At 39.4% G+C, this 18,391-nt stretch overlaps 1 protein-coding gene across 1 annotated transcript in view; it reads right to left on the reverse strand.

Annotated features, from left to right (window-relative positions):
- Positions 1 to 982: 982 nt before the first annotated feature.
- The window catches only part of slc8a4b (solute carrier family 8 member 4b), a 198,947-nt gene continuing 181,538 nt past the window's right edge, over positions 983 to 18,391 (reverse strand). Inside the window, exons 15-18 of the mRNA XM_041779975.1 lie at positions 17,825 to 17,860; positions 16,092 to 16,191; positions 12,707 to 12,979; positions 983 to 5,364 (exon numbers count right to left, since the gene is read on the reverse strand). Of these exons, the coding sequence (XP_041635909.1) occupies positions 4,985 to 5,364; positions 12,707 to 12,979; positions 16,092 to 16,191; positions 17,825 to 17,860 (789 nt within the window). The 3' untranslated portion in view covers positions 983 to 4,984. The remainder of the gene's footprint in view (positions 5,365 to 12,706; positions 12,980 to 16,091; positions 16,192 to 17,824; positions 17,861 to 18,391) is intronic.

Genomic DNA, 18,391 nt, shown 5'->3' on the forward strand with positions numbered 1-18,391 from the left:
CCTTTGATTATCTGGTTTTCAGTCTGATTACGCCAAGAGATAGACAGCTTGTGAGATTTTGAGACAAAAATTTAAAGTTGCTACATTCATGTGTTTGTGATAAGATATTGTTGTGAAACACTGATTCCTAACTTTTCATCTAGTGTCACTTAGAGATGCACCGATGCATATCAGCCAATCAGAGCCTGTTGACAGACATCTTGATCCAAAAATCTTGATTAAACAAGATGGACATGTTGGAATTGTTCTTGCATTTTAGTTTAAGTTTGACACTGTGACACAAGCTGCAATGTTTGGGCCAGAACTGAAAACAGCTCGGACTAATCAGCATCATTTGAGGAGAACAAAGTGGTAGCTACAGTTGCACTGTAAGCCTGCTAGCGATGTCTACCACTGGTAGAAAGATTAGCTCAGATGTAGCCACAGTGTAACCTGACACGCCAGATGGATTTGTTTCACCCATCTATCTGGGAAAGCCATCAATAGGAAACGTTTGAGAAAAGGCAGAGGATTTGAAAAAAAAAACTCACGAGTGTGATTGGATGAATGTTCTGTCTTTCACATCTCTGTGGACCAATCAGAGCAACAAAACACGTGACGTAGCAGCTATCGAGCTGCACGTGCTACCGGGGAATTACGCAAAACATGACGACTGTAGACATGTAAGTATTTGACTTTTATCGTTTAAAAAAAAAACAACTCACTGCTGTTCTTTGTTCTTCTTTTAATGAAGAAATGTTGTCAAGTTCTGATAAAACTGGTGCTTTAGCAGCATCCACGCTAAGCTCTTCCGCCATGATTGCACCGGCCTCTTTCTGCTGCTTGTTTACGTCACGACTCTGCGTGCCTGAAAGTACTGCCGCTCGTCGCTGATTGGTCCTGTCACTTTCTAATCAGGCCCAAACGGTTCAGATGGGAGCTTAACAAGATGGATACGCCAGTGAAAAACAAGGAAATGGGCGTATCCATCTGCTTTGCTAGGTTAGCCACAGCGGCAGTTTTACCACATTTCTCTATTAAAACAAGAGCAAAGAGCCACACCGACAGGTTCTTTTGGCAGGGCTGTGTTGGCACATCATCTGTTCATAAACTATAGCAGCACTAGCCTGTACAGCTCAGGTTAGCACTGGAGCTGTTCATGTCTGCTACCTCATTTTGTTCTGCCGCTCTGATTGGCCCGTAATGAATGTGGCAGACAGCACATCCAATCACCTACCAAGAATTTTCTAAAAAGGCCTGCCCTTCCCAAATGCTTTTTATGAGAGGTTTCACAAACAAACGTAAAATATCCATGCAGTGGAGACAAAAAACCAGTCTGGCTGATGTGTCAGGATAATTTCCTGTTGACATAGTTGCCAAGCTAGCATAGCAAGCTAGCTGGGCTAATTTTGTTGATGTTTTCAAATCTGTATATCAAGTTCTATTTGAAGGACAGCCAGTCCGTGATGTCGATTTCTGCAATTGTGTTGTAGCAAAAAAATAAAAAAAGGGGTTAAGAATCAGCCCTAATTTCACAATCGAGACATCTCTAGCGTCAACACAAAGTGGAATTTCAATTTTGAGTAGTGTAACTAAGGACAAAATAACTTTAAAGATATTCTGATTGGCCTCCATTGTACTTGTCATGTTAAGCACTTATAAGCCAGTAAAAGCCAACACGCTACACTTAAATGGCAGACATCACGATAATATACCTGCCACACTTGCTGTACCGTGCTAGATAGCACAGCTGACTTCATATATCCAAATTTGACACAAGTTAACAACAAAAAAAAGACATTGTAAAATAAATCAAATGGATTTATAATCAGAAACTGTAGTTCTTGAAATTTCTTTCTCCAGAATGACAGACTTTTCTGTATGGGGGAGATGGGGGCTCCACAGGCTCAGTACTTCTAAAGGTCTGGCTACGGCCCTGCAGACACACTTCACACAGAAATTTCTTTGAGTATACACTAATTCTCACGTCAGGGCAGCTCTTGTCCAACCTTTGGCATACCATCATGTCTAATTTCAAGACAGCAGCGTCAAATATTTGCAGCCAAGAAATAGTCCTTGAAATAGAGTGAGAAAATCATGGCAGGTGACCAAATTCCCTCCAACCCTGAATCTTGGCTAAGCCTGTCTGAAATCGGCTGAGACAGAGATGCTGAGCTTAAGTTGTTTGAGGAATCACTGAAGCTTTTGGTGCTGTTTAACAGATTTTCTACCATCACAGTTTAAGATATGACACTTTATCCTTTCTGTAACAGCTGTCAGAATGAGAAAGAAGTGTTTAGTGTCCCATTTCAGAGACAACAGGAAACATATCCGTATTTTCTCTGCCCTATATAACCACTTATCCCCCATTTGTTCAAGCATTCACCTTTGCAAAGACTCCTGTTTGTTTAGCCTGGTCACGTCTGAGCTTCCTGTGCATTTACAAAAGGATGAAAGCAGTGGGTAATTTGTCCATATTTACCAAGCGAATGGTGGGCAGGTAAATAGTTGTTTTCAGTCCTCTTTTTCTCTTGGTGAATGGTGGTAAAACACACGTTTTAATTATTGTTTTCTCTCAGGATTTTCTTTGAAGTGTACCAAAAAGTGTTGTGGGCAGTTAAAGGAAGCTTTTCCTACTGCGTTGTTGTTACATTTAACAATCATTCGCACCGACAAGCCGTATGCTTCTCCTTCTGCCGAGTGTCAGACCAGCCAGAGGGCAGAGCGGGGGTGTTAACGCAGACATAATGTAAACCTGGAGTCCACACATTCTCAGACACACGACAACACAACGGTTGATATCGGATGATATGTGGCAATGTTTTTTTTTAGCTTTCACTCCCCCCACACCTGAATCGGCAAACCCATCACAAAAATGTTGCACAGCTGATGTAGACCCACTCCCATCAATAATACCAATCACATTAATCTGTAGAGTGAACACATATTTTCAAATAGCCAGTTTTTCCACCAGCACTGGCGGCTTGTGGGACTTGTACAAGTTAAAACAGCACACTTTAAATGAACTGTGATGCGTGACAGTGCTCTCCCATTAAATCTTTGGATAACAGAGACTTGTGATTTTCATTTTGAGTAGAAAGCAAACGTTACAACTTCTGCAGAACAGTCTTGATATTTCAGAGCTGCCGTACATTTCCCCTCAGAGCGTTTCAATCTCCATCTGTGAGTCATCACTGATTTTTTTTGTTCGTCATCAGCCCAAACTGTCTTTTTCCCTGGTGATGCATTTCCTTAAAAGCTTTTGTTGAGCTGTGTTACAGAAAAAAAAAAAAAAAAACGGCACATGGAGCTTCCATGCTTCCAAGCCTTCACCCCTCCAGGGTTTTCTTTACAAAGATGGGGACTTTACATAAATTATACATCAGTTTCTCACACACATTGATAAAAGTTTCTTATATAATCATGTACAATTAGAAACACTAGATATGGTCATAGTTTTGATTTGTCTTTGACAAAACGCCGCCATTTTCCTTTAGATCCTTCATTCTGATTGGTCCTCTGCTGTCTTGTTTGTTGGTGTCTCCCAGCTTAGTACAATTTTCCAGCTCTGCTTGTCCTTGTGTGGCTTCCTGGCTTTTTAATGCAACTTTAGATTGTAAACAGTGTACCTCACGATGTTAGTGCACAATGCTTCTCAACAGCAAGAAAGACAACTATAACAAGGTGGACTTTTTTTGATCCAAATTTGAGATTTCTCAACAGCTACAGCTGCTAATCCAACATCTTGATATTACATCCAATCTTCTGAACAATCTTCTTTAAATCTCTTTGTTTCCATCCTCTCATCACATATCAATAAGTCTTTATTTTTTTTACAATTGCACGGTAACAACATCAACACGTGACGCCATTAAAAAGTTTAGAAAAAAAGGGGGGAGGGTGTTTTTTCCTTGATGAGGCTGTTGATTGGCATAAAATGAGAGGAACTTGGGATTGGCTCAAGTAAAAAGAGGGTTATTGTGACTACAGCGACTCATTATCACAACTCTGAGACAGTTCCTACAGGAGGGGATTATAGTAAGGCAGGAGGGAGGGAGGAGAGCGTACAGTCTGTGGAGTGGTTGTAGGAAAGGTAGTGTACAGTAAGAGTGTGTGCATGTGTAGGAGGAATGGATGATTCAGCACAGTGTATTCAAGAAGAGAAGGAAAGACAAAAAAAGGTTGTCAGTTTTTATCTTGCCTGCACAATCACAAGTTAGTGAGTGTTCCCCCCGCTGCAGATTCACCTGAGGGCCCCGGAGTGTGAGCTTCTGTGTTTTACAACTGGGAGAAATGAGTTTAAAGTTGTTGATGGTATTAGAGAGAGTTCAGGTGGTAAAATGGGAGTAACCAGTGCTCCTGTTCAGAGAGCGAGATCGAAGAGGTGCTGCAGCTATTCGTCTTCTTTAAATCTTTCTCTGTGTTGTCTCCTCTGGTTTCTTGATAACTTTTTATGCAGACTTTTTTCCGAGTTTGTTGCCTCGAGCCTCCTCTCTCAACTTCTCCACTTTTAACTTTCACCCTTTCCCCTTTTCTTCCCCTTTTGTTTTTACCTTCAGAGGCCGGCTGATTGGCTAACAGCTCTCCCTGCTGTCTTTTTCTTCTTCTTCTTCTCCTAAACTTGTTTGGCAGGAAACTGGAACTACATAAAAGCACTCTTAAAAACTGCTCTGTAATGTTATCATCCAAGCTTTATGTTCATGAATACTTAATGGAGACTCTCTCTTTAATATTCTTCATCATTAGATAAAAATAACTTTTGATATTGTTGAGATTTCTATATTTCCATTATAGTTCACACTCTTTAATAGGAAATGAAATAAATAAAAAATAATATTTATGAGACATTGAAAAGTTTAACTTAAATAAAGAAAAAATTATAGCATATGCAGACTCTTAAAAATACAAGATCTGCCCACTCTGATCCACCTCTTTTTCCTGTTTCCTCCCTTTCTCTTTTCATTTATATTTTGGCAGTGTCTCTCTCCCTCCCCTCTCCTCTCCTTTAAAACCCTGGTATGTGGCAGTAGGCCTCCAGTGAAGCCAGCAGGATGTAAATCAGCCACAGCGAGATGAACAGCAGCGACGTTATTATCTTGCAAGTCCGCGGGCCGCCAAGCTCGCCACCAGCCACAGTAGCCCGTCGCCGGTACAGCAGTGTGAGCACGCACACTACAGCCAGGATGGTGAAGAGGGTGACGGAGAAGGCCAGGTTACCGGGGTCCACCTTGAACGGCATGCCCTTGGCGCGCCAGGCAACGGCAGCGATGGTCCACGCCACCCCGATGCCGAGGAACACGTTGACGGCGTTGGAGCCGGTGACGTTGCCGATAGAGGCGTCAGCGTACTGGTCCTGGATGGCAGCGACTTTACTGGCGAATGTGTCTGGATAGGAGACAGAAATGTAAGTCACATCAGCAAGGTTTTTGCCTTTTATGGACCACAGAGCAGAAGAAAGATATGCTCCTGTCCCAACTTTTTTTTTTTTTTTTTTGAACAACAAAAAATTGGAGTACCAACAAGATCTATTTCTCAAAAATGATCGTCCTGTTACCTGCATCTAAAAGAAAAAGAGGCTTTCTTAACATGGATCTTTTCCTTACAATGGCTCATGCTAAATTTACTTTCACTATGTCTGTTGTAAGGATTAAGGCAAACACAACAAAGTCTGTAGAGGCTAAGAAAAGAAACCAGCCAAAGCTCTCAAAATGAGCTCTGAGTTAGAAGTAAACAGAAAGAAATCATCTGGATTAGCACTTTCTGGGCACACCCTATGTCAGTAGTTCTCAAACTGGGGTCCGAGGACTCCTGGGGGTCCACAAGCCACAACTTGGGGGTCCGTGAAATAACTTTAAATAAATTATTAAAGTTATGCCATGTCATTATAGGGAAAATAAATACACACAGGGAGTGCCATAAAACAACCATACTAAACCAATGACTCCCACATAAATCAACTGTGGGCCAATAAAAACTCAGATCTGACTGTGACATATCACCTAAATCTATCACACGTCACGCATCAGTCACTTTGCTCACTTTGGTGTGCAGGCCCAGCTAGCAACAATGGATAAATATTTAAGCACGTCCACTTCATCAAGTTACACACGGCCCCAGTGTTAATTTTGGCAGCCCATTTTAGATTAGGTTGTAGTTTTAGTCTTTAGACAAAAATATTTTTAGTTTTAGTCAAATTTTAGTGCTGTTCACCCTTCATAGTGTTAGTCGACGAAAACTCTGAAAACATTTTTGTCCAGTTTTTGTTTGTCAAAAAGTTCTTACATTTTAGTCTTTACTTTTTGTCACATCATATTTTCTCTCTTAAAAAAATTAGCCAAATTTAAAAAAAATGAAACACCCATTTTATACAATCAATAGCCTACATAGCCTTTTTTTTAACTTGCTAATTAGCTTTTGTCTCGCCAATTTTAGCACGAATTTCAACTTTGGATAACATTTTTTTGACTTTTTTTTTTTTTTCAATTTTTTTGAGTCTATGCTACTTAACACCTGTTGGAGATTTTTAACAATTCAAAGGTAGACTGGCTGTATTTTAGTTTGATTTCTTGTAAAAACTACCTCTAAAATACAGAGAAGAGTGGCATATTTAAACTACCTATCAGCTCCTCTCTCTGTCACGTTGCTCCTCCTCTCTCTCCTCTGGTTTTGACAGACAGCAGGTTAGACACACAGAATCTGAATCTTCGTCAGTCCGGCACAAACATTTTAGCCTAATCTCATCTGTGTAACAAAATGTAATCTTTTTGTCAGACTTTTTACCATCAGTAATCTATTTTTAGCCCCGTCCTCATCCCGTCTTCCTCATTGAAAAAAAAGGTTGTTAATGAACATTTTTCATCATAGTTTTTGTTGACGAAATTAACACTACTAGGCCCAAACTATGATCACGGCTATCTCGTTTTTGGTTTTATTGAGACCACCAAAATGTCTTTTGTGTCTTCATGTGAAGCCATGAAGCCCGCTAATCTGAAGCACAGCATGATGAGTTTAGGGCCAGAATGAAAGATTTTTTCCAATGAAAGGATGAGGAATACATCTGCCAGAAAACACAAATGGTGAACCTGACCACAGCCTCAGAAAAAGCACAGAGGAATTCTTATTTGGCTGCTCAAATGATCGGAAAAAGTAAGAAGTCAGACTCAACTGGACAAAAGCTTGTATTTAGGTTGAAGAGTTTAAAATACAGCATCTAGCAGTACAAATGGCAGCTAACGTGTTTAATCAGCGTGGGGGTTATCTGGGGGTCCTTGGAAAGATAGGTTCTCATCATGTTTGTGTTGTTTTCTTTTGGACTGAAACACACTTTAGGTCATCTTTTATTAAGCTTTAAGGGAAAGTAGCCTCGATTGTTTTTTTAATTTGCTAAAAAAAAGAGCTAAAAAGAGCAGAGGCTGAATATAAACACAGCCTGCTGTACACATTCATTTACAGGGGATTTCTGTAATCCACTGTTGTAAAGGCATCATGCTACTGTAAGAAACAGACACAAGTAGGCCACATGCTGAAAAGAGCCACTGGTAGATGTGAATGGGGCCTGTTGGTTTCTTACATTTTTTAAAAAGTGTTAAAATGCGTGGACTTTACAGCTGGGCTGGCATGAAACACCAGGGCTGCCAGTTATTGTAAGCCTGTCTCGGCTTATTTCTATTTTTAGAAGTGCTGGTGAGACGAGCCTCAATTCTTATTTGAGTGTCAGCCAGATTTGTGGAAAATTCATATCCCAACATGCAAAAAATCCTCCAAACTTTCTTGGGGGGGGGGGGGGTGAGTGATAATCCTGTTTGTAACAGACCACACAAAAAGAAATGAGAAGTTTGTGTTTGTTGACACACGTTGAATTAGATTCTGTGCAGCTTTTTGGTTTGGAGCTGCACATTTCTCCCTACACAATCTGTTTTAACGAATGCTGGCAACACAGTAGATGAGGTTTAAAAAGGGAGAGTCATTATTCACCTACTTGACCATTTCCTTTTAAAAGTTAAAAACACACTCTTTTAAGACCCCAATTACAGAACAAAATACTGTTTTTCTTTAAAACGCCCATATCTGATGTCTAAAGGCAAACAGATTTGGCAAGTTTCTTAATGTTTAATCACAACATTGGCACAGGCTAAGACAATTATGAAGCATCTGGACTGTGTATTCACTCCTTTTCTACAGAATTGAAACCCCTCCCCACACTTCCAGCCCCTCTGCCAGGCTAATATTTCCCCATCAGTCTATTTCTAAGCTTATGAAACTGATTCTCCAATCTCTCTCCTGAGCCAAGTCCTGAAATATCAATTCAAATGAGCATTACTGGGAGTAATAACTGCAACACTTCAGCTTCCAGAAGCCTGAAAATTGCTTTGGCATGATTGATATGTCATTAATAACTGTTTAGAGTAAAATAACCCCTATCAGTTCAATCTAAAATTGCAAGAACACAGTTTTCTGTTGCTATGGATCCTGCAAACAGCATGGATTTTATGAGTATTTCTTGAAGAGGCAAATCCGTGTATATATCAGCACTGAACTGAGGTTGCAATCATGCCCTTAGAGCTGTGTTAATGTTAATTTTAACCAGTTCTCCTTCAGCTTATGCAGAGACTTTTCTGCATGACTCCTCAGCTGTCTGCAAACTTGATAAATTGAAATATATCAAACACTGCTGATGCTGTTTAAAAGCTCTCATGGTTACAAATCAGCTCCATAAAAGCTTGAAACATTCAGTCGTTTTGCAGCATTCAACTCAAGCAGATCAGCATTTGCCCTCTAATTGCCTGAATCTGCAAATCTGCTGTAAGTGGCTGGATAATCCTTGAGTGAGTCTCCAACGAAATAATACAGAGATGCTTTTATAAGTCTGTAGGAGGGAAAGCCGCGAGGCACAAATTGGGAAACAAGGGAGGAGATGAATGTTGCTAACAAGCTTTAAGGGGCTGAGGCTCAAGCAAACACACACACACAGGGGTGCACACACTCCCGCTGAAATTTATAATGACCTGTGGGAATTGCCTCGTCCAAACTTGACCCCGTCAGAGCAGACGCATTTTTTCACCCACACACCTGGGTGCTACAGCGCACACGCTTCAGAATGATGGATGATACATTGTTGAAAACATAACAGCCAATAAGAGGAGGGAGGGAGTGCGGTAACATGAAGTCGGAATAATAAATTGACCAGGATAGGGCACAAGAGCAAGTGTAATGGATAAGTGAACCGGGAGTGTGAGGAGGGATCAGGCAGGGGATGGAGGAAGAAGAGAGGAAGAGTAAACGATGAATGAAATTCAGAACATAAACCCTTAAAAGGAGCAGCACTAACTGCTTTTGTGACTGGAAACATGCTGTTAACCTTTATCAAAGCTGCATTTATTTATTCCAAATTCATGCACAGTGCAATATGGCTGTAGGAGAAATTGATTCAGATTCCACTTTCCGGAGACCTCGCTGCTAGTCATCAAAGTTAGCGTCTGGAAGAGTAGCAGAGGAGCTGTTTCTATAAATCATATGAAGGGCCAACAATAAAGCAGCTGACGAGAGGATGGGGAAAGGAATTGAATTAAAGCCCTGGGACGACACGTCCCCTCCAGGCAGACAGGCTGAGGCTGGAGGCTGTGAAGGAGCCACCGTTTTACAATTCAATTTGATTTCCAGCCAGCTTACCAAGGGTTGCTGTTATTGAAATCAGATTGAGAGGAAAGAATCTGTCCCCTTTCTTTTTGTCGGACAATTTGGGTACTGTCTGTCTTTTTTCAGGAGAAAGAATAACTTTTTTGTTATAAATACTTGAATTTCAAATCCTCCTTCTACCCAACAAAGCTCTTTATATCCAGGAAGCATCACATCTTAAAGAACACAAACGTCCATATTCCTGGAATATAACACTTGCAAGCTTGCATGCGGTGTGAAAAGTAGTGTGGGAGGCAGAGCCTTCATAACCAAGCACCTCTTTTATGGAGTTTTTGTGAGGCAGACAAACTTTCCTATCAAAGTTTAGCTGCAGGGCTCACTCACACTTGTAGCCCTGTAGCCTGACTGCCCCCTCCCAGTCCCACACTGGTCTTTACGTTGCATCTAACTGGGTCTGAACTCGGATATGTCATCATGTTGTAGTGTCCCAGTAATGTGTCTCAGAATGAGCACAATGGAGAAAATTTTGAGTCAAGCACAGCCCACTGATACACCACCACTGTAAAGAAAAAGACTACAGTGAAGTGGTCATAGTACATACATATCACGCCCACACTCTGGACCCATGCCATGCCTCTATCTGTGCCAGGACTAGGGTTATGCTCGCAGCTTGATCACAGTATGGAGCACTCGCACTTGTCAAACAAACCGGACCTATGCAGGCAAACATGAGTGGGCATGGTTCACACTGCTCTTAGAAAGCCTCAAAATATTCTGCTATAGAGATGGACAATGAGTCTTCAGCTTCTCCCAGCATCAAAAGTAAAGCCAGAGGGCCAGAGATGACGCAGCAGAGATCAACATCTAAAGTCTGTGATAACATCTATGTAAGGCCGAGACTGACTGGAAGTTTATATAACAACATTTTCAAGGGCTGGTCTGTGTTTGAGGTTTGACCCAGTTCTGCTTTTTTAGGTTTCAGCCTTGTAAATTTGTTTTTCATGCAGCAGTTGGAAAGAATCCTCATGGTGGATTCAGTGGGGTCTATTGTGCTGTAAAAAAAAGTATTTGCTTCCTTACTGATTCTTATTTGTTTGGCTATTTTTACACTTGAATGTCTTACATCATGAAACAAATTATTATTAGGTTATTTAAATTTACATTATTATCATTAGAAATTATTACTATTATTACTATTAGACAAAGACCCAAGTAAAATCAAAATGCAGTTTTTGAATGATATTTCATCAAGCAAACAAAAAAGCTATCCAAACCTACCTGTTTGGATTGACTTAGCTGATTAACCAAATTTTTTTGAAAGCTAAGCTCAATTTCGCTATCCACACCCAGGTCTGATGACTGCCTGACCTGTTGAATAAAAGAGTCCCTTAAATAGAACCTGTCTGACAGTGAAGATCTCAGAAGGTAACAGATCTAGAACAGATGAGAAACATAGTCACTGACATCTTTTGGTCTGAAAGGGTTACAAAGCCATTTCTGAGGCTTTGGGCGAGAAAACACCAGTGAGAGCCATTAGCCACAAATAGGGAAAACTTTGTCCGGTTCTTTTTAAGTGATCTCAGGTCTGGCACAATAAGATCTGTGTAGCTAGAGAAATTGAACTCAGCTTTCCAAAAATGTGGTTAATCGAAAGGGGTCTGGCTGCAGACTGTACATTTCAGACAGCCACTCTCACAGACTGTTTAGCTGAGTCTGTACATCTCAGGAAGGAAATGCTACAACACATTTTTTTTTAACTCCAATGTTTTTTGTTTTTTTTTCAACAAAGTGTGGCAGTTACATTCATGACATAACCACACTGCAATGAGAAAAATTCCATAAAACAGAAAAAGGGCAGAGGTCTAATCTGGGATTAAATTATGCATAGACCAATTCCTGAACGGCATCTCACTTTAGCTTTGTTAGTTTTAGCTTAAGTTTTAGCTTTAGTAGCTATGTAAACAATGTTATGCACAAGTCAATGCAGCTAACTAAGCTTCAGCAATGTGAGCTTTAGCCATAGTAGCTAAAGCTAAGATAGATCATATACAGTACCTTCGCAGCTTGCAGAGTTACTTTGGGAACTTAGCTTTAGCTCCGTTAGCTGCGTAGCTCTGTTATCTATGTAGCTTACACAGTTAATGAAACTATGTAAGCTTTGCTTTCTGTGAGAAAAATCTCATCTTCCATAAGATGAGGTTTTTTCTCTGTAGGCAGACTGTTTACTCGGCTTTAATAAACGTTTTGTAATCAGGTTTTGTAGGTCAAGTTTTTCACTTTTGGTATCCTAACCCTATAGGGAAGTTTAATCCAATTTTATTTCTAAAATTTTAGTGTGTAATTTAATTTCAATATCAATTTGCTTTATTGGCATGAACAGATCAGTTACTGCCAAAGCAGTGAAAAAAAAAAGTGCATTAAATATTTACACATAATATAAATTTACAAATTAAATAATTCCACAAATTATTAATGTATAATGAAATAAATCTGAATTACTAGATAAAACAATAAGACTAAAAATAATGGAAATAAAAATAAATTTAAAAAAGAAAGAAAAAAGAAAAAGAAAAGACAGACATTTTGTATTTACTTGGGTTATCTTTGTCTAATATCAAATTTAGTTGTGGCAAATATGCAAAATATAATTTATATAATATAAATATATATATTTTCAGCACTGTATGTAAAAGTATTAATGATTAGGGTCTGAAGTGTTATTTTAAACCTTGAGCCTTATGTCTGTAATTGTTTTATGTAAGTGTGACCTTTATTGTCATTTTCATCATTACCAGTCTTATGATTTTAATGCCCTTCTGTCAATCTCTCCTCTGTTTCTAATGTTTTGTATTCTCTGAATTTCTTGAATGTAATTGACTCGACATCATTGTAAATGAGGGTCCCCCTCAATGATTTCTCGAGTATAAATAAAGGTTGATTGATTGACGTGTGCTCTGTAAGTGAATACCATGTGATAACATTAGTTGTGATTTGGAGTCATGTAAATTTAAAAACGTGAAGTATTAATTTATAGCAGAATTGTAAAATAATCTTAGCATCACTCTGCACACCTTCAACCTCTCCATCTCACCTGGTACTGATGTTCCTAACGCCACAAACACCACAGCCGTCACAGAGTCCTTCAGTCCTATCGTGCAGCCGAAGTGTGATGCCAAGTCTCCGGTGACAGCCGTCAGAACACCAATGAGCGATATGGAGACGATGAAGCAGGCCCAGCCGTTCCAGTACTCTGTGGGTGGGACGAAGGCGAACAGGACCTTCCAAAATACGGTGAGGAAGTGCATGATGTAGTCAAAGCAGGAAGGCAGCCTCTCCTCGCCACTCTCCTCTTCATCGTCATCTCCTTGAAAATGAAGAAAGAGAGAGCAGGAGGAGAAAATAAATACAGACGCATGTAGAAAAAGTTTCCAGTTTCTCAACTCAGAGAAAACTAAGCAGTCCAAACATGTGGCTTAACTCATCCCACTGTAGTAACATAAAGCTGATAAAAGTGAACAGAATAAATGTATCCAAAGGGCAAAATTCAGCTTAGCCATTTAAGCATACCTGTCACCATTTTTACCTCAAACTGTCTGTTCCACTCAGATGAGGGGACAGAAACACTGACTGATCAATACACCAAACAAGTTAAAAAGTAAAAACAGATTTCTGCCACTGCATCACCAAAGACAGAGAGAGAGCAAGTTTGTACAGAGCTGCTGCGATTGGTTGGTTTAGAGTACGCTAGATCTGATTGGTTGTTTAATTTAGACTGACGAGGTTACTTTTTCTGCTGAACACAAAGAAGTGTACGCTAGCAGACACAGACAAAACACTCATTCCAAGTTCATATTTTGGTAAGATGCAATGTTGAGTTATTTTGATCAAAATTCCTATGATATAATGTTGCATTTCGTTGGATTTATTCATTATTATGCTAAGAGTAAAACTGCTGGTTTACTTCTTCAGAGATGATTATGGACTGTTGAAACCCCTCCACTAAACACCTTTCTAAAGGTGTTTTCACGTAAGTCATTTTTGCTTACTATGCTGGAGCCTGATTAAAAAATAGATCTCAATGAAAATAAGCCGAGTAGGCCAACATATTAATGTAGCTGTAAAATCAGGATAATAGCAATGATTTTACTCTTCTACCAATATAAGAGCACTCAAACGTAATGTTACTGAAGGCCTACTTGTACTGTATATAACTGCGATAAAGTCTGAATTTGGATCTTTTACTTATAATTGAGTACTTTCATGGTGTGGTAAAAGGACTTGACCAGCTCTTCTTTCTAGATCAGTGGTTCCCAACCACTTTTTCTTGAAAGAGAAGCTGTTTCATTCATAAAACCCTGTGGAACTGGGTCAACACATGTTTTTCTTACCAAAAGGCCAATGTATAAACCACTTTTTAAGTGTTCTATCATAATTTTATGTAATATGTGCGAATCTAATGTGAAGAGAGTACCACAGATAAATCATAGTGGCCCCAAAGTTCACTGGCCCACCATGAAAATGCCCTGTATGCCAGAATGCCAGTCCACCTGTTGACTTGTTGACCACAGAGTAGGCCTGGGCGATATAGCCTAAAAAATCATATCACGGTATTTTTCTTTCCTCTGACGGTAACGGTATTATGTAACGGTATCACAAAATTAAAAAGAGATAATGCTTTTCAATTCAAATTCAAGTGTAACTAACCACTTCTCCCCATAAAACAAGCCTTTGATGGCATACCTATTTATGTCCAAGCATAGGAGCACAGGCTTTTTTTAAGTCTCTCTAGGTTTACTTCTGTCTTACTGCACTCAAAGTTTCACATTTCATCTCTTTCCTGCTGATGTGTGCTAAGCTGCTAATGACTTGAGCACGTTTCCTGGTGAAACAATAAAAGTGTTTCAGGAAATAACACCCGTGGACTTTTATTTTGAAGAGCTTGATGGAAGTAGTGTGTTTAGCATCGATTTAGCTCAGCTTTTTGTGAGTTTTTGCAGCTAGTTTACAGCTGCTTTTCTGACCTCATTAGTTAGTTACCTGGCTACATGTAATACTAAAGCTAAACGTGCTAATGACTGGACTCAGCCTGAGCTGTCTGCCACAAATCACTTGCTCTGCCAGCTGTGGTAGTGGATACGCCTCGCGCATGCATCATAGCACAACATAGGCATTTAAACCCGTGATGACGGCGTTGCAAAAATCCATTCTGTGGCAGAAATTTTACGGGTGATGGTAACCTCTACCCTCTTGTTTTCGACTTCATGATCATGATGATTTAATCAAAAGTGAATCAGACATTTCAGATCTGTTAGATGGTGACTTTGTCATCAGAAACTTTTCATCCAAGTGAAGAAGTGCAAGGAGGGAGCAAAAGTCCGTATTCCCCTGTAACCTACAGATGACTGGAATATTGAGGACTGTTTGGATTTTTCAGTGGTCTTGAAACTAACTGGAGTTTTGTTCTGAAAATCATAATCGTGAAACTATCTGTTCATACTTAAAGATAAAATTTGAACTTAAAACTCAGTTTACCCACGTCTCAGCGTACCATTACAATGGGGCAAGTTGAGCCACAGGAGCACTTTTTTGGGGATGTCATATTTCCTGACAGCTTTGTTAAAGCTTCATGCTGATCATTTCATTTTGTAGCAGAGATCTTGAATTAAAGGTTCATGTTTTCATTCCACTTCTGCATTTTTGTTCCTGACCTTGAGGACGGCATAAGTACAAATTGGCTCCTCTTACCTCAATCTCCCCAATCCTAACCTGTACTCAGCACAGTTGTGCTCACATCTCCTGTGGACCGTGCTCAAATGAATCATACCAGAGACCACTTCTTTCGTGAAGCCAGTGATCAAATGAACTGCACTTAGAGGTCCTGTGTACTCCAATCTAGGATTGAATTCCTTATGTGAAACAACCCTTAATGAGCCCACGAATTTCTGTCTTTTCCTCATCTGATCTGACAACAAACACTTTTACCAACACAAAGATCCCAGTATTTTTTTTTCCCAGATGAAGAATCTAGTTCATTTTTTAATCCCGACTTTCCATTAAAAGATTGATTTCACATTTTAAAGCTGGTGCCAGGTGGTTATTATCTTAGTTTAGTAGAAGAATCAGTGCTACCATGGCTCTGTCCAAAGGTAAAAACCTGCCAAACTCTACCTGCCAACACCTCCTATTCTCAGCCATTATTCTGAGTTATGCTAAGTAGCTGATGGCTGTAGCTTCACCTTTAGAATACAGATAAGGCAAGGCATTGTTACTCTTGGCAAAGAAAAGAAAAGAGAAAAGATGATTTTAGGATCTGTAACTGCAATGACATCCGTACAAAAAGAGCACAATAGAGCACAGATGCAAACTTGCTGGACACGTTTTTCATCATCCAACATTGTCTCAAAATGTAGACAAGACAGATGTTGACTAATCCTCTATTCATACATCAAAATGATGACTTATGTTGGGTGTATTACCTGCACTGACAGTAACGGCACTCACGAACTGCTCTCTCCAGCTGCTGCTTCCCACCACCAGAGCCAGGTTCGTCTTCTTGATCAACTTATCCACTGTGCTCTATACACACGAAAACACACACACACGCACACACGAAAAGAAACATGCAAGAGCATACAGACCAAGCAGAAGAGGAAAGATAAACCCCTGAAGATGTTGATTCACTCACAGCCACACAGAAACAGAGAGGTGAAAAAGCTATTTTTGAACTATCAATTAGCTCACACCTTTGAAAGATACATCTGAAAATTCAGTGTTTTATAACACCGCGAGTTTGAGAAACAGGATGTGCTAATTAATTTGATACAGTGAAATTGAGTGTGATTTTCCCTTTGAAATGAAGAAAGCTTTAGGCAGAGTGGTTACATTTTATTTTTTTGCTTGAAGCAGCAGGGAGGAAGTAGAGGAAAGGTAGCTCGCAGCGGATAAAATCAATGCAAGACTTTCTTTTTATAAAGACAATACAGTGCCTATAAAAGTATTCACCCCTTGGATGTTTTACCCTTTTATTGATTTTATAAATCAATCATGGTCAAGATAATTTGGCTTTTTGATTAAAAAAACACACATATAAAAACTCTATAATGTCAAAGTGAAAACAGATTCTCTAGTGAATTAAGATCTGAGCATTGACTCAGATCTGTAGCTTTCCCTGCATGCTTCAGGTCATTGTGTTGCTGGAAAATAAATCTCTCTAGCTGCAGTTCTGTTGTAGACTCAAAAAGATTTTCCTATATTTTGCAGCATTCGTTTTACCCCCTACCCTTACAAGCCTTCCAGGACCGGCTGCCAGAAGCATCCCCACAGCATGATGCTGCCACCACTGTGCTTCACACTGGGGATGGTGTGTTTGGGGTGATGTGCAGTGGTTGGTGTTCGCCAAACATAGTGTCCTGTCTGATGGCGGGAAGAGCACCATTTTGATCTTTCAATACACTTCACTTTCCAATAAAACTTTGACTGGTGAAAAACCTAGGCAACAGTTGTATGCAGAGCCTCTCCGATCTCAGCAGCTGAAGCTTGTAACTCCTTTGGAGCAGTCATGGGTATCTTGGTGACCTCTCTCATTAGTCTCTATGGTCACTCAGTTTGTAAGGACAGCCTCACTCATGACATATTCCATTTCTTGATGATGGGTTTAACTGAACCCTGGGGAATGCTTTGTGACTGGGAACTTTCTTTTTTAAATCCATCCAATGACTTATACTTTCAATAATCTTTTCTCTAAATTGCCTGGAGTGTTCTTTTGTCTTCATGGTGTAATGGTTGCAAGGAATACTGATTAACCAGTGACTGCACACAGGATTTATGCGGTCACTTACTTTACCTATCCTATTTTTTTAATTGACATTATATTGTAAAAATCTATTTTCACTTTGACATATAAGAGTTTTTTTTAATCATTTTTATTTATAAAACAAAGACAAATGATATTGACCATGACTCGTTTATAAAACCATAAAAGGATAAAAAATCCAATGGGCTAAATACTTTTTATGTGCACTGTGCACTGTATAAATCTAACAAAATTGCATTTTTTTAATCATCATAAAAAGATAAATAGGTTCCAGTGTAAGTGAAGGTTTTATGGGATCTTAAATATACCCTAGAACCAATTTGGATATTTCACAAGTGCAGTATTAGATAGAAGATTGCATGCACAGCAAAGTAACGAGTGTGAATGATATATAACCTTGTCCGAACGCCAAAGAAGCTCATTTACTGCTTTCTGCACAGACACACATGCACACACATAAAAAATGACACAAATGGATGAATGAACAAATGAAAATCTACAGAAAACCCACACTAATGGTTACATTTTCCATGGATGTAAAGCCATGTAGAATGAAAATAAAATGACACGATAAAGTAATGAAAGGTGATTTTAAGAAACACATCTAGTGAGTAGTCGGATGACGTGAGCAGTACACGAAAAACATCACGTTATCTGTTGAAGGTTATAATATAAAATTCATCAGATTTTGTAAACAATGCTCATTAAATACAAATACATCTTCTATTTGCTCAGTGAATGATTTACTATGCACCAACACGATGACAGCTTGAATTACTTATTTGTTGTCTTTTGCAAGTCTGCTACCCAGATGACAAGCCTCTCATTAGAGAGTCCATTACATGCTAACAAAATGAATTATTCATCCTCTGAAGCAGAGCAGCTGACACTTATATTAAATAATTTTAGAACAAATTTGCATTTTAGGTCAGTTTTTTGGGAGATATTCATCCCAGGCTACTT

The sequence above is a fragment of the Cheilinus undulatus genome, linkage group 22 (genome assembly GCF_018320785.1).
Source record: "Cheilinus undulatus linkage group 22, ASM1832078v1, whole genome shotgun sequence".
NCBI classification, from domain to species: Eukaryota; Metazoa; Chordata; class Actinopteri; order Labriformes; family Labridae; genus Cheilinus; species Cheilinus undulatus.